At 42.9% G+C, this 18,244-nt stretch overlaps 1 protein-coding gene across 1 annotated transcript in view; it reads left to right on the forward strand.

The window, feature by feature from the left end:
• LOC311223894 (general transcription and DNA repair factor IIH helicase/translocase subunit XPB) overlaps positions 1-10,841 on the forward strand; it is a 62,573-nt gene extending 51,732 nt beyond the window's left edge. The window contains exons 14-15 of the mRNA XM_084308655.1: positions 3,332-3,481; positions 9,393-10,841. Of these exons, the coding sequence (XP_084164781.1) occupies positions 3,332-3,481; positions 9,393-9,527 (285 nt within the window). The 3' untranslated portion in view covers positions 9,528-10,841. The remainder of the gene's footprint in view (positions 1-3,331; positions 3,482-9,392) is intronic.
• The last annotated feature ends 7,403 nt before the right edge of the window (positions 10,842-18,244 follow it).

Here is an 18,244-nt window from a genome sequence, read left to right on the forward strand (position 1 = left end):
ATACCACTTCAGACATCTCTATTCACTACCTGCTCTATACCACTTCAGACATCTCTATTCACTACCTGCTCTATACCACTTCAGACATCTCTATTCACTACCTGCTCTATACCACTTCAGACACCTCTCTATTCACTACCTGCTCTATACCACTTCAGACATCTCTATTCACTACTTGCTCTATATGACTTCAGACATCTCTATTCACTACCTGCTCTATACCACTTCAGACATCTCTCTATTCACTACCTGCTCTATACCACTTCAGACATCTCTCTATTCACTACCTGCTCTATACCACTTCAGACATCTCTCTATTCACTACCTGCTCTATACCACTTCAGACATCTCTCTATTCACTACCTGCTCTATACCACTTCAGACATCTCTCTATTCACTACCTGCTCTATACCACTTCAGACATCTCTATTCACTACCTGCTCTATACCACTTCAGACATCTCTCTATTCACTACCTGCTCTATACCACTTCAGACATCTCTATTCACTACCTGCTCTATACCACTTCAGACATCTCTATTCACTACCTGCTCTATACCACTTCAGACACCTCTCTATTCACTACCTGCTCTATACCACTTCAGACATCTCTCTATTCACTACCTGCTCTATACCAGTTCAGACATCTCTATTCACTACCTGCTCTATACCACTTCAGACATCTCTCTATTCACTACCTGCTCTATACCACTTCAGACATCTCTATTCACTACCTGCTCTATACCACTTCAGACATCTCTCTATTCACTACCTGCTCTATACCACTTCAGACACCTCTCTATTCACTACCTGCTCTATACCACTTCAGACATCTCTCTATTCACTACCTGCTCTATACCAGTTCAGACATCTCTATTCACTACCTGCTCTATACCACTTCAGACACCTCTCTATTCACTACCTGCTCTATACCACTTCAGACATCTCTCTATTCACTACCTGCTCTATACCACTTCAGACATCTCTCTATTCACTACCTGCTCTATACCACTTCAGACATCTCTATTCACTACCTGCTCTATACCACTTCAGACATCTCTCTATTCACTACCTGCTCTATACCACTTCAGACATCTCTATTCACTACCTGCTCTATACCACTTCAGACATCTCTATTCACTACCTGCTCTATACCACTTCAGACATCTCTCTATTCACTACCTGCTCTATACCACTTCAGACATCTCTCTATTCACTACCTGCTCTATACCACTTCAGACATCTCTCTATTCACTACCTGCTCTATACCACTTCAGACATCTCTCTATTCACTACCTGCTCTATACCACTTCAGACATCTCTATTCACTACCTGCTATATACCACTTCAGACACCTCTCTATTCACTACCTGCTCTATACCACTTCAGACATCTCTATTCACTACCTGCTCTATACCACTTCAGACACCTCTCTATTCACTACCTGCTCTATACCACTTCAGACATCTCTATTCACTACCTGCTCTATACCACTTCAGACACCTCTCTATTCACTACCTGCTCTATACCAGTTCAGACATCTCTATTCACTACCTGCTCTATACCACTTCAGACATCTCTCTATTCACTACCTGCTCTATACCACTTCAGACATCTCTATTCACTACCTGCTCTATACCAGTTCAGACATCTCTATTCACTACCTGCTCTATACCACTTCAGACATCTCTCTATTCACTACCTGCTCTATACCGCTTCAGACATCTCTCTATTCACTACCTGCTCTATACCACTTCAGACATCTCTCTATTCACTACCTGCTCTATACCACTTCAGACACCTCTCTATTCACTACCTGCTCTATACCACTTCAGACACCTCTCTATTCACTACCTGCTCTATACCACTTCAGACATCTCTATTCACTACCTGCTCTATACCGCTTCAGACATCTCTCTATTCACTACCTGCTCTATACCACTTCAGACATCTCTCTATTCACTACCTGCTCTATACCACTTCAGACATCTCTATTCACTACCTGCTCTATACCACTTCAGACATCTCTCTATTCACTACCTGCTCTATACCACTTCAGACACCTCTCTATTCACTACCTGCTCTATACCACTTCAGACATCTCTATTCACTACCTGCTCTATACCGCTTCAGACATCTCTCTATTCACTACCTGCTCTATACCACTTCAGACATCTCTCTATTCACTACCTGCTCTATACCGCTTCAGACATCTCTCTATTCACTACCTGCTCTATACCACTTCAGACATCTCTCTATTCACTACCTGCTCTATACCACTTCAGACATCTCTATTCACTACCTGCTCTATACCACTTCAGACATCTCTATTCACTACCTGCTCTATACCACTTCAGACATCTCTCTATTCACTACCTGCTCTATACCACTTCAGACATCTCTCTATTCACTACCTGCTCTATACCACTTCAGACATCTCTCTATTCACTACCTGCTCTATACCACTTCAGACATCTCTCTATTCACTACCTGCTCTATACCACTTCAGACATCTCTCTATTCACTACCTGCTCTATACCACTTCAGACATCTCTCTTCACCTGCTCTATACCACATCAGACACCTCTCTTCACCTGCTCTATACCACATCAGACACCTCTCTTCACCTGCTCTATACCACACCAGACGCCTCTCTTCACCTGCTCTATACCACACCAGACGCCTCTCTTCACCTGCTCTATACCACATCAGACACCTCTCTTCACCTGCTCTATACCACACCAGACGCCTCTCTTCACCTGCTCTATACCACACCAGATGCCTCTCTTCACCTGCTCTATACCACACCAGACGCCTCTCTTCACCTGCTCTATACCACACCAGACGCCTCTCTTCACCTGCTCTATACCACATCAGACACCTCTCTTCACCTGCTCTATACCACACCAGACGCCTCTCTTCACCTGCTCTATACCACACCAGACGCCTCTCTTCACCTGCTCTATACCACATCACACATTCTTCCATGGAGCTCTGTACAGTGTTTCTCCTAGATGGTTTTTCTGGTAGGCCCCCTGCAGCTCCAGGTGTCATGGTGGAGACAGGCTTCGGTTACAGACAAATAGACTGTTATTTAATATGTCTCCTCTCTCCTCCTTCTCCTCTTCTCATCTCATTTCTCCTCTACTTTTCTCCTCCTCTTCTCTCCCCCTCTCCTCTCTTCTCTCCTCCTCTCTTCTCTCCTCCTCTCTTCTCTCCTCCTCTCTTCTCTCCTCTATTCTCCTCTCGCCTCTCTCCTCTCCTCTTCCCCTCTCCTCTCTTCTCTCCTCTCTTCTGCTCTCGCCTCTCTCCTCCTCCTTTTCTTCTCCTAGGTTATCACCAAAATGGCAGGTATGGAGGAAGATGACCTGATGTTCTCCACCAAAGACGAGCAGCAGCAGCTTCTCCAGAAGGTCCTGGCTGCTTCAGACCTAGACGCTGAGGAGGAGGTGGTGATCGGGGAGCTGGGCGGACGGCCACAGGTGAGGACCATGTCCTGGGAGACACAGAATACCACATCCTCCACTGCCCCCCCCTTTCATTACATTATTATTACTACAGGAAAGGAAACCTTGTACCAGTATGGTGCGGCTGGGTAGTGTAGAGGTATAAGCACTCGCCTACCACCTACCGCTGTCAGCGGTACCTCCGGCTTGGTCAGTTGTTTCTACGAACACAATTGTCAGTGATCGTGGGTGGGAAGCTGGTGGGGTATGAGTCCTGGTCATTGCAACAGTGACTCCTGCTGGTCAGTGGGGGTACTTGTTCAGCAGGGAGGGGATCTGATAGAGATAGCGTTATGAACTTCTGCAAGTGTTAAGCTCTCCCAGTGAAACTCCTAGATGTCAGGTGAAATGAAGCGGCTGGCGACTCCGTGTATCGGAGGAGGCATAATGGTAGTCTACACCCTCCCCAGACTGACAGTAGGGTAGTCTACACCCTCCCAGACCGACAGTAGGGTAATCTACACCCTCACCAGACCGACAGTAGGGTAATCTACACCCTCACCAGACCAACAGTAGGGTAGTCTACACCATTTGGGGATGGAAGAAAAACATAGAAAGGCCAAAAATAGATTTCCCAGTATTTGTGCTGCTCTTAACACATTGACTGCCACGCTGTTTTCCCATATTTGTACTTAGTGTGCCAGCACTGTAAAGTATAGGGATTTTCACTGTGCGTTGCGGTGTTTGCAGGGCTATATCTATATTCAATATTATAGCTATGGAGACAATACTATGGCTCATTTGGACGAACTCTTGGAAGAACTCTTTGAAATCTCATCTGATACCACCTAGAGAGCTAGTTTCAGAGTGTGGTGCTGAGTACCAAGTATCTCATCTCATGGCCCACCAAGTATCTCATGATGCAGCAGTTAAGGTGTTGATACCATTCAGCACCACATACAGTATCTGTGTGAAGCTGGCTTTTCATCCATGACAGCTCTGAAAACAAAATATAGGGCCAATTTGAAAGGTCACGATATTGGTGTTATTTCAATAAATTTAAACATGGCCCATTTCATGACTATTTTGTTGGGGCGAGGAGGGGGGGCCCAAAATATTTTGGTCCGCCAAAGGGGGGCCTGACAGAAAAAGTTTGAGAAGCACTGGATTAACTGATAATCAAAACCTAGCGTAAGCCGTTAAACCCCTGCCAATACGCACACACAGTCGAACTGGAAAGGTTTACCAAACAACATACACTCCCGGCATTCATAACTCAGACAATTATATTATTATTAATGTCCCGCATTCGAAAAAAAAGATATCCGGACCCTCATATGTTCATCTTCCATGCGCTTAACCATAACATAACTGACTTACCCAAACAACGTGTTCCCGGGTCCTGTACTCCTGTAATCTGTACTCTCAAAACTTTAGAAAAACATTTCGATACCTGAATCCGCAATCATCCGATGTCTGGAAGTTAACCCATGGTCAATTCGACTTTAATAAACGGACGGCCACCGGTCCATAACCGCATTCTATAGAAGAATAAGTCTTTATTTTTTGTGCAGATGAACACACATGCGCGATGGAAGACCGACAGGAACACGCGCGTGGCGTCATCCTGCTCAGCTCTGCTCTGCTACAGTAGGTTCAGTGTGAGAGAGGGAAAGACAGACTGCCCTGCCCTCTGCTGGCGCGTGCTGTGCACTACAACCAACCAGCCGTCCCTGTTAAAACTCTGTGTTAAAGAAACGCATCTGTGATTTGGCACACAGTCTGTGACGTCACGGTATTGAAAATCATACCGACGGGATTTTGAAATACCCTGGTATACCGTCATACCGCCCAAGCCTATCATATAGTCCTTAGCTTTACTAGGAGGTATCCCAAAAAGAATATTCCAATTGTCTGATCGCAATTTCCCGTATTGATGTCGATCGGGTCCCTGACACAAAGTGGCACGGGATATGCCTCAAGTGTGCTGAACGTGCATGAAGTGATTCACTTGGCTTGGTCTAAATTCTGCACCTGGACCATATACGATGTAACACAGAGTGTGAAATAAGGTTTCAAAGGGTGGGCGATACTGCCACCTAGCAGGATGCGGCCAGTATTGCGCTTTTGGGATTTCAGAATGATTGTATCACAGATGTCCATGAACCTGTAATGAAAAGAAAAAACGACTAAAACCAGAGAAATATCGGGTCTGGCACTCAACGCATGGCGACTTAACCCGAGAAATCTCGGGTCTGGCAGTCAATGTGTTAAGCTGCGGGCCGAGATTTATTTCAGGTTAAAGGTGCTATAGAGATAACATTCAGCCACTAGATGTCGCACTAGAGCACCAGCATGTCATTTATCCAATCAGGTGCATTCCATGTGGGGAAATGGGAAGTAGGGAGGGGATACATGCACACAACATGTAAATAACAACATTAATTTTGTACCCACCAAAATATTTTTTATCATAAATTCATTAATCAATAATGTTTTTGGGGCGAAAGCAATATTTTCTTCCAAAAGCTCTGGATTTGTTTAATTATTACTCTACACAAAATGTTGTTTATTGCATCTTTAACTCGATCAGCGCCGGACCCAATGATAGTCGGGTTAACTCGCCCAACCGTTCAGCGCCAGACCCGAGTATAGTCAGGTTTTCATCGATATTTATTTTTATTCAATAATATTTCCATTAAAGGGGAACTATCTTATAAATTACAGGCACAAGGCCAGTGGGGGAATCTGGGTTAACATGGGGAATCATCCTGAGAATGCCAAAGTGCAATACCGGCCGCATCCACCCAGGTGGCAATATCGAGCACCCTTTGAAACATATCTTGGCCTGTGTGTCGATCAAAAGTCTCCGGTCTGATTTTTATTGGTCGGGCAAGGGGAGCGGTTGTCCCGATCGGATTGAGAAGCGTGAAATGCTCCCGGTGCATGATGTGTGGCGGATTATGTTGGCGACACGATCGACACCAATACTGGGACTCGTGATCAGATAATTGGAATATTCTTTTTGGGGTACATCCTAGTGAAGGTAAGGCCTATATGGTATCAATCAAACTTCACTTCGATCACAATATATGTGTTTATTACATGGCGTTTTCACATTCGCCGAAATGCTTGCTTGTGATTGGCCAATAGCCCCCGACAGCGGTGAATTATTTTTCGATAACCACCGGTGATTATTGTTTTTCACAGCTGGAGTAATCAAGCCCCACTGACACACACTGTTTCAGTGCAGCCAATCAGACACACCTGCCGGGCTGCCCGCAATAATAATAATCACTTTATTTGGGCTGACAGAGCCACAGAACAACTGCGATTTGTCAAATGAATTAGGTATATTGTTAGTAAGTTAGCCATGTAATAAGCGGGATAATGTATAGCTATACTCGGTCATCATCGCAAAATAATTGACCTTCACTGACGTTTAAAACAACTCGCCGAGGCGGCTCGGTATTTTAAACTCCGTGTCAGTCAATTATTTTGCGACAATGACCTCGTTACATTATCCCTTACGTAACGTTGGTGACGATCAAAGTAGGTATGCCCCGATCGATCGGCCACCAATCGTTATCGGCCGATAATCAGTATGCGATTATGCGATCGGTGAATTCCGATGAGTCATATTCGCCGATCGCGGAAACCGATCAAGCGGAGATCTCACTCGCTGTCTGTCTCAGACACACAGGACCTGCAAACTGACGCTGCTCCTCCTCCCTAGCCCCGCCCGCACCAGTGTACAGTTTGTAAACACAGAAGAGGAGGCTCCTCTGCTCAGTCTATAGTGCATTCGACCTGAGCTAACGTTAGCTACCTAGCTATCGTTACTGTTTAAACAAAATTACCCAGTCAACTATTCACTTTTAGTAGGCATTGTCTAACGGTATTTAGCCGGCTAGCTACTGATAGCTCCTGATATCAACAAATGCTCCAGCAAGTCTTGTAGTGCATGTTGATACCTCCGTTAGCTCGCGTTAGCTGACGTAAGTTCACTGTTCAAAACTAAATGTCCCATTCAACTAAATAGTTCACTGAGGCGTCGTCTTAACGTTATATATCTGGCTAGCAGTAGCTACAGATAGCTCCTGATATCAATGTCTTATAACATTGACTCGATGCGTATTCGAGCTGAGGACTTGCTGAATGTGATTTAACGTTATACCAATACTAGGGTCCAGCTGCAGCGCCGGAGAATCCTGGCCGTAGCTGGAGGCTACTAGTACACACAGACAGTGGAGCTGTTTGCAGATAGCGAGCATTTTGACTTGTTGCGTGGTGGCGATGTCTCGCAGATAATACAAGTACAAGTCTAATTATATAATATATATATTTTATAAAAGAAAATAATAATAATTTATATAAAATAAGTTTTAATTTTTTTTTATCAAAAATTATCGGTATCGGCAGATATGGCTCACGACGATCGGTGATCGGTATCGGTGGCAAAAAACGTGATCGGGGCATCCCTAGATCAAAGCATCAAAAAACGACCCACCCTTTCATGCATTCATGATGAAACATAATACCGATAATATAGATGTGATTTAGGAATAGTAGCGTGTACCGGCGAGAAACGGCAACGTTTTTAGTGAATTCCATGTATTGCTGCATAGCGTTGTTTTCTGGGATTAGACAGGATCTCTAAAACTATACTCATATTCACCACGGTATAAAACGGGAATGTATGGATGAAAAAAATTATTTCTTTAACACATAATTGAACGATAGATAGTCGATGTCCAATGGGCCATAGTATTGTATCCATAGCTATAATATAGAATATAGTTATAGCCCTGCAAACTCCGCCACATATTCCTATATTTTAGAGCGTCGGCCTGTTAACAACACATCACGCATATCGCTGTGGCGCTGATTGAGTTAACACATTCGGCACCAGACCCGAGAAATCCCGGGTTAACTCGCCAGCGGTTGGGCGCCAGACCTGAGATTTCTCTGGTTTTGGTATTTTCTTTTTCTTTTATTCGATATTTTTATTCATTATTCATTCATGGACCTCGGTGTTCCCATAGGAAATCATTCTGAGATTGCCAAAGTGCAATACCGGCCGCATCCTGCTAGGCGGCAGTATCGCCCACCCTTTGAAACCTTATATCTCACGTGTGCTACATTTAAACCCCTCCGGGCGCAGAATTTAGACGGAGCCAAGTAAATTGCTTCATCCGACCACTTCGAAACACATCTAGCACACTCAATCCATAAGTTGTGCCAAATTATGTCCGGGACCAGATGGACATCAATACTGGAAATCGCGATCAGACAATTGGAATATTCTTTTTGGAATAACCCAGATCAAAGTTAAGGACTATCTGACATCAATTGCACCTTGATCCTACAATGTTTTCATATCGATCCAGCTGATCAGCGTGTGTGGTGTTCAAAACTAATGCCGTTACTGGCGATCAAAGCATAAAAAAATGCCCCCCCCCCCTTTCATGCATTCATGATGAAACATAATACCTATTATATTCATTTGATTTGGAAATAGTAGAGTGTCCAGGCAAGAAATGCCAATGCTTATAGCAGAATTCACGTAGCGCCCTATAACTCAGCTTTTCAGGAATTAGCCCGGATCACTCCTAAACTATACAATATTCACCACGGGATAACACGCAAACGTATCCATGAAAACATTTTCTCTTTTTTGCATGTTCGACAGAAGAAAGTCACTGTCAAATGACCATAGTATTGTCTCCATAGCTATAATATAGAATATAGATATAGCTCTCCAAACATAGTGACGCACAGTGAAAATATACTATGGAAACCTGGCGCATTAGCTACAAGGATAAGGGTAATGGCTGGCGCCCAATGTGTTAACTTCCCACGTTGTTGTTGTTGTTGTTGTTGTTGTTGTTGTTGTTGTTGTTATTGCCATCATCATTGTCTCTTTCCTTCCTCGCCTCCCCAACAGTTCTCACGGCGACCAGGGTCCATGGGCTCTATGTCTGGAGCAGATGACTCGTTCTACATGGAGTACCATAGTAGAGGCAGCAGGTCCAATGCAGGCAAGAACATCCACCCGCTCTTCAAGCGCTTCCGCAAATAGACACACCGCTGGCTCCAATGTCGCCCGCCTAGCGGGTCACACCGGGAACTACACAGTAATAGGGCCGTGGCGGCGAGCGATGATGATGTGTACAGAAACTAAGGAACGAGGCCAGTGGGGGCATCTCAGAGGAAGAGAGCAGTTGGCTGGAGACAACCTGAAGCCTGGGCGCCACCTGGAGGTGGCCATGACCTGCGTCCTTTACCGCATAGGAGAGCGGGTGAAGGCGATCAGGGTGATGATCGCCTTCACCCCTGAAAATGTACCCATCTCAAACCCCGCCCCCTTTTCTTGATCCTCCAATCACAACGGTTGCTGTTCACGTAACTTTTTTGTTGTTTTGAATACATTTTACACATCAGTATAAAGTAACACCATAAGTGGGGGCAGCCCGATCTCACTTAAATATGTAAATAAAGCACTGATCGACCACAGGAAAAAAGGTACATTATGTACGCCATGTTATAGCCATATGTAATATATTCACGTAGTCGTGTATCGCAAATGTAACACGTGTACGTATTACAAATAAATACATATATCACATATTAAAATAAATGTATGTTTTGATGTTTTTAGAAAACCTTTACGTTTCCCTGCTGGGGATCGAACCCTAAACTTAACCCGATACAATACATAAATATATGACATATGGTTATAACATAACGTACATTATGTACCTTTTTTCCTGTGGTTGATCAGTACTTTATTTACGTTTTCTGACGAGACCACATTGATGGGGCATACATACATTTACATTTAGTCATTTAGCTGACGCTTTTATCCAAAGCGACTTACAAGTTCTGTACGACAAGACAGCAAGAAGGGTACAACTCTATCAGCTGAGTAACAATGTTCATCAAAGTGTTGCGTTTTACAGTGTAGGTTAGTTTATTAGGACAAGTGCATGACAGTAAGGTTAGTCAGGGTTAGATTTTTTTTTCTTTTTTTAATCATTTCAGATAATGGTTGAAGAAGTGAGTCTTTAGTCGACGGCGAAAGATTGGACGGGATTCGGCTTTCCTAACTGGGATGGGTAGTTCATTCCACCATTGACTGTGATGGAGAGGTCGGCATACAGCAGTGCTACAGGAAGTAATCATGGGTCACTGGTAGCTATTATGGGATAGCATTTTCATAGTACTTTGTCTTCTGGTCCCCAGATTGTTTTTGTATTTTTGGTAACAATTTCTGGAATATGTTTGTAAAGATTTTTTTCCCCCCTTTGATATGAGTTTACCAATTTTACAAACGGTCAATTTGTGTCTTTAATTTTTATTTGAGAAGTTTAATTAATAAATTAATAATAATGTTGTAGTTGGGTTTTTCTTTTCTTTAGAGGGGGAGGAGCCTTGTCTACTTGAAGATGGCCATGGTTAAGGAGGCTCAATGTGAATTAAAGGTGCTGTAAGTGGTATTGTTTGTTAAAATTAATGGTCTACATGTTAAAATAATAGCTCTACATTCCGACAGCCATCACTGATATAGAGCGTCTGGTCAGTAACATGGGTCCCTTCACTCTGCAGTAAACACTGAGGCGACAGTGGCTCGGGAGGTAGAGCAGTCGTCTGGTAATCCGGAGGTTCACCATTTCGATTCCTGCTCCTCCCGGGCAGCGTGTCGAAGTGTCTTTGAGCAAGACACTTAACCCCTAATTGCTCCCGATGAGCAGGTTGGCACCTTGCATGGTTGCCTCCACCATCGGTGTGTGAATGTGTGAGTGAATGGGTAAAATGTGAGGAACCAATTGTAAAGCGCTTTGGATAAAAGCGCTATATAAATGCAGCCATTTACCATTTACCATTTAAACACAAAATAAATTTTCTGGTATGCCTTTCCTACTTTATCCAATCAGGAGAGAGAGCCCTAGATATTTTTACTTATTTCAAGAAAGCTTGCCAAGACAAATTAGCTTACTGCTCTGGTAGATTATTTTACTTGTTTCAAGCTCATACAGTATATGCTTCTTATTTTTGTCAGACCATTGTGTGGAGATCTCTCTCCTGATTGGATAAAGTAGGAAAGGCATACCAGTAAATGTATTTTGTGTTTACTGCAGAGCGGAGGGGCTGGAAGACCCATGTTACTGACCAGACATTCTTTCTCAGTGATGGCTGTCAGAATGTAGAGCTATTATTTTAACATGTAGACCACTTATTTTAACAAATAGATTCCACATACAGCATCTTTAAGAATGTTAAACCTGAATCCATATAGAAACCCTGTAATGGGAGTTTATCTATAGCATTATTAAATAAGGTAGAGCCTAACATTTGATAAATTATCATTATCAGACTTCACAGAGGCTGTGCAGTAAAGTGTATAGCCATCTACATTAACCTGATCGTCTGCAAAGTCTAGTTGATGAGATTCATTACATGATCATATTCATGTTGAGTTGACAGATGTTTGCAGTTCTCCCAACATGCTGCTTTCCTTTCATTCAGCACAACTCTGAATAGAGGACAAGTTCCACACAAGGTTTACATAAGATTCACTTTGTCAGTCCCTCCTAGTTACACATACAACCAGTCCTCATATCTCTCCTAGTTACACATAGTACACACAGTCCTCATATCCCTCCTAGTTACACATGCACCCAGTCCTCATATCCCTCCTAGTTACACATACACACAGTCCTCATATCTCTCCTAGTTACACATAGTACACACAGTCCTCATATCCCTCCTAGTTACACATGCACCCAGTCCTCATATCCCTCCTAGTTACACATACACACAGTCCTCATATCCCTCCTAGTTACACATACACACAATCCTCATATCCCTCCTTACACATGCACACAGTCCTCATATCCCTCCTAGTTACACATACACACAGTCCTATCCTTCTTGGTTACACATACACACAGTCCTCATATTCCTCCTAGTTACACATACACACAGGCACGCGGGAACTATAAAACGGCAGGGGGTGCTGGGGGGTCGCCAGATAAAAATTTATATTTTTTTTTGGTCAGGCCACTGAACTTAGAAGCAGGCCAGGCCAGTGTTTCTATTTGCACCAGCGCAATAGTTAGATAACCTAGGTGGGGAACATCCAGGAGATCACTGCAACTCACACAAGTTGGAGAACTATCTCTCTCTCTCTCTCTCTTGCTCTCACACACACACAAAGGGAGCCGCATGTGATTGGTGGAGGCGGGATCCTTACGAAAAACTGCTAATCATTGACACATGCTAGCCTGTAATAATCCCCCCCAGAAAAATGTACTTTGCATTTGATATATTGCAAATATATGCCATCACACACACTGGCATTTAAGGGGTTAGAATTATAAAATGAATATGTGGTGTTATGATCAGGGCTGAAGTTGAATACAATATTGTATTTATCAATTACAAAAAACTGAAAATCCATAAAAATCTGTGTTGTTGCTAATCATACATGCTAGCCTGTTTTTTAACAATAAGTTGTGATGCCATCACAAACACTGGCATTTAAAGGGTACAAATAAAAAAAATGCCTGCACCAGAATGCAGGAAATTAAGTCTTTGTAACAAAGAAATTCCTGGTGGGGGACCCCCAGACCCCCTGCTTAAAAAGTGGCCTGACTGGGGCTATATTTCCTGGCCTGAATGATTTCCCCAGTCCGGCCCTGGTTAAAAGCCTCCAATGCTTATTAGTGTGTGTGCGTTTGAACGTTTGCATGTTTCAACCATACATTTCCATTTAAAATAATTTTTTTTACCTCCTATAATAGTGGGGGTCGCGGCTCTCTGACACAGTTTTTTTTGGGTCGCGGCCTGAAAAGTTTGGGAACCCCTGGTCTAGCCTGTACCCCCCAGACATGTTGCTGGCCCCGTCAAAACAGTATCCTATCAGCCTCTCCATGGGCAGGTTGAGGCGTAAAAGTATTTTATACACAAAAACAGCGTCTCGGCTGTTGTGTCTGGGCCGGGCATTGTAAAAACCCCAAAAGAAGTTCTGAGCTTCCAAGTTGTCATCGGCTAACTGTATATTACACGAGAATTGTTCTTTTCCAGTGAGTGACATCAGTGGTTCCGTCAGCGCTCAAGCCAAAGATTGGGCTTTTGGATGCTTTGCCTCTAATTTGTCGCTGAATATCATGGGCAAGCAGCTGTAAGATTTCGTTTTGGATGTTGTTGGACATCCAGTTGTCTCTCTTTTGGAGCCAATTCTTCAACTCGGGATCAGACTCGGTGCGCACTCTTTCCATCATGAGCTGCCATAACACCCCATCCCTATTTGCATCACCCCTCAGTGGAAGCCCCTGGCGCCCGAGGGGGGGTATAGGGGAACAGACTCAGTTAACTCTTCAATACCTGATGCTGAGGCTGAACCTGTCGTCTCTGTCTCTCTCTGACGTTTATCAGATTTAGTGGGACTGTCACTGGGACCGGCGGGACGTTTCGAAAATAAATCTGATATTTTTCTTTTCTGCGAGTGAGACATTCTGTGCTAGCAAAGTCTGACTACTAGCTCAAATCGACTGACTGCGCAAGCACTGTATCACAGTAGCTCAGTGGTTCGTGGCGCGTGGGAAGGGCGGGAGACAGGAGGTGAATACAATTAGTTGTTTCACCTGTCATTCAATCAGTCTGTGACAGTCTGTCATCACTAGAAAATCTACTCGGTTTTACACGTATGATTGTGTACATACAGTAGTGTAATGAATGAATGAAAACTTTATTTAACAGATTGGAGAATGGCTACAATACAGTACGGCTCAATACACACAATATTAAAATGGTGACGTGCTTTGAGCAGGATAAACTTATAATATACAGTGTTACAGTTATACAGTTACAGTATATACAAATATATAAATACTGCAATAAAAAAAAAAAAAATTATATATTTTTTTTTTTTTTTTTTTTTTGCAATAATTGAGAGGGGGTGCTGCAGCACCCCCCGCACCCCCCCTTCCCGTGTCCCTGCATACACACAGTCCTCATATCCCTCCTAGTTACACACACAGTCCTCATATCCCTCCTAGTTACACACACAGTCCTCATATCCCTCCTAGTTACACATACAGTCCTCATATCCCTCCTAGTTACACATACACACAGTCCTCATATCCCTCCTAGTTACACACACACACAGTCCTCATATCCCTCCTAGTTACACACACACAGTCCTCATATCCCTCCTAGTTACACATACACACAGTCCTCATATCCCTCCTAGTTACACATACACACAGTCCTCATCCCTCCTAGTTACACATACACACAGTCCTCCTATCCCTCCTAGTTACACATACACACAGTCCTCCTATCCCTCCTAGTTACACATACACAATTATCATATCCCTCCTAGTTACACATACACAGTCCTCATACCCCTCCTAGTTACACATACAGTCCTCATATCCCTCCTAGTTACACATACACAGTCCTCATATCCCTCCTAGTTACACATACACACAGTCCTCATATCCCTCCTAGTTATACATACACAGTCCTCATATCCCTCCTAGTTACACATACACAATTATCATATCCCTCCTGGTTACACATACACAGTCCTCATATCCCTCCTAGTTACAGATACACACTCCTCATATCCCTCCTAGTTACACATACACAGTCCTCATATCCCTCCTAGTTACACATACACAGTCCTCATATCTCTCCTAGTTACACATACACAGTCCTCATATCCCTCCTACTTACTAAAGGGATGAAGGAGCGTTTAATACAGGGATGAAGGAGGGTTTAATAAAGTGATGGGCGTGAGACAGTGCTAATCAACCCCACCCCCTTTGGTTTCTGAGCTGGCTTTTTAGTATCCTGCCGATCGCGATCGCGTAATGCATGACAGTCCGCCATCAAATGACCTGGCCTCTTACAATAATGACATTGTCTCCTGTCAGACGGAGGTGAGCGTGGCCGAAAGTGCTGCTCTGATCGGCCTACCTCTCCCTGAAGAGCCTCTCTCTGACCCCATGCTTTAATCCTGTTCCTTCCTTTACAGGCTCTGAGGGAAACATATTGGTTCTCAAGGAGGGCTTGTATCACACGCTATGAGCTGATTGGATGAGAGTAAGTGAAAGAGGTAGTGGGGTCTGTCTGGAGGAGGCAACGCATCAGTCAGGATGAGTGGAGGGAAGACGCATGTCAGAGAAGACAGCTTTATGTTTCATGACTGAAATCAGCCTATAACTGTTTTACTTCACAAGGTTGTTTCCTGTTTCAAAATATCTGTCCTGCATGTCTTTTATATCGATAATTCAATTGGATTGAAATACAATTTAAAATAGGTGTGTGTGTGTATGCGCGCACGCATGTGTGCGTGCATGTGTATTTATGTGAGTATGTGTGTGTGTGTATGAATGAAAATGTTATTTTCGTGTCATGTCCGACGACCCATCCCTTATGGGATTATAAAACACCAAAAACAATAATTGAATATAACATTAACTTCCCAAGGTTTGTAAGCTACACCATGCACACCATCAGAGGCCAAAATAAATACATCATAATGTTCTTTTCGTACGTTTATCCCAAGCTTTCTCTAAATATTCTGCAAGTGCAAATACTCTGTGATCAAAAATATCCATTTTAGTCTTTCTGCATCAGTCTGTCAAATAACTTTTGACGCAACTCATAATATAATGGACAATAAAACAAAAGTAAACTCATTCTCAATATCAATATTACAGTAAATACAGATCCACTCTTCTTCTGTGACCCCCCGGTAACGTCCGGTTTCGAGGTGCAGGGGCAAAGTCCCAGAGCGGAGCTGGGCACATAATGACCTTTGTATTAAAATTTGGATAATGGAGCACACACATATTTTTCATAAACTCACCTGAACTCAGTTTCTCATCTTTTTCAAATTGATATAAGGCTTTATGATTCAAATTCATTGTATTTTGTAAAATTCATTCTCTTCATCCTGTTTCGTAAAATGTAGAGATATTATCAAAGCTAATTTGCTGGCATGACGTAGCAAGAGATGTCCCCGGGTTACTTTGGCCTGTTTTTGCACATGGAACTGAATGGTCAACTGATTCCAATAATGTCAGTGTAATTATTAGCTTTATATTTCTGTTCCTAAGAATATTTGATGCTATTAAATACAAAATTAAGATTTTAGACTTTATGAATCGTCTACCATTGGGTCATTATAGTTGGTGCTGCAGGTATGTTCATCAGTGCTATTTTATGATCCTCTAATTAAAACAACAACAATATAATAATAATAATAATAATAATAATAACAGTAAATACTACTACTACTACTGCTACTACTAATAATAATAATACAATGTGAATGCAGTTTTCCTTTTGATTGGATTATTTGTTCCAAAATTACATTATTATTTTTTTTAATTGCTGTTATTTTTGTTTATAAATACATTATTAGTGTTGCATACAAAACAAGTCAAGTCAAGTGTTCCTTTATTAATCCCCTTGGGGAACTTCAAGTGTCATAGCAGCATGGGGGGGGGGGGGGGTGCAGGTAGGATAGGTAGCCTAATAATACTAGAACATAGAAGTAGTAGTAATGATAATAATAACAGTAGTAGTAGTGAACAGTAGTGAGTGCCAGGATTCAATCAGACAAGGACAAATATGCACTATCCCACCTTTTCAGAAGAAAACATTCTATAAATCTAAGTTTCCACCTATTTTGTTTTTATTTTATGTGATCATTTCAACATGGATCAAATTGGACATATGTTACATTTACATGTATATGTCACATTTCACATCGATATTTGTCTTTTAGATAATGGAGCACACACATATTTTTTATAAACTCACCTGAACTTAGTTTCTCATCTCAACTCATCTTTTTCAAATTGATATAACGCTTTGTGATTAAAATCCATTGTACATAGTGTATGAGTTTGATGCAATTTAGCCCACACAAAATTAGGAAGTTATTTTAGGAAAAGCAACTCAATTATACTATATACCAGTGTAGTTGCAGCAGTGCAATAGTTAGATAACCTAGGTGGGGAACAACCAGGAGATCACTGCAACTCACACAAGTTGGAGAACTATCTCTCTCTCTCTCTCTCTCTCTCTCTCTCTCTCTCTCTCTCTCTCTCTCTCTCTCTCTCTCTCTCTCTCTCTCTCTCTCTCTCTCTCTCTGTCTCTCTCTCTCTCTCTCTTGCTCTCACACACACACAAAGGGAGCCGCATGTGATTGGTGGAGGCGGGACCCTTACAAAAAACATCGTTATTTGGGGGTCGCGGCCTGAAAAGTTTGGGAACCCCTGTATAGTGGAGCTCTGACACTAAATAATTACTTTGATTTTATTGGATGAGGGCTTTAGACTTCAAATATTAATTATCTCACAATGAAAAACACATCTATACCAAATATGATAAAGTGTGTGTATCGTTTTGTGAACTCGGCAGAATCTGCACCTGGCTCGCTGATAACAAACTGTCACAAAAATGGCACAAAACGACACAAGAGGATTATGGCAGGGACTGAAGTCAATAACTGACTATGAAGTCAGTGCCCCCTCAATGGGGAGCGACGACGCCTCCCTCGCGGACAAGCTCAACACCTTCTACGCTCGGTTTGGTGTAGACAGTGGCGCTGCTGGCTCTCCGGCTAGTGACGTCACTGGCGCGCCGGCTGTTGTGGAGGGGGGGGGGCAACCGCGAGGGGGGGGGGACGCTCTCTCGTTGTCGGAACACAGTGTGAGAAGAGCATTTATGCAGGTGAACACCAGGAAGGCTGCTGGCCCAGATGGCATAACAGGA

Source organism: Notolepis coatsorum (assembly GCF_963971535.1).
Source record: "Notolepis coatsorum genome assembly, chromosome: 2".
In the NCBI taxonomy this organism is placed as follows: Eukaryota; Metazoa; Chordata; class Actinopteri; order Aulopiformes; family Paralepididae; genus Notolepis; species Notolepis coatsorum.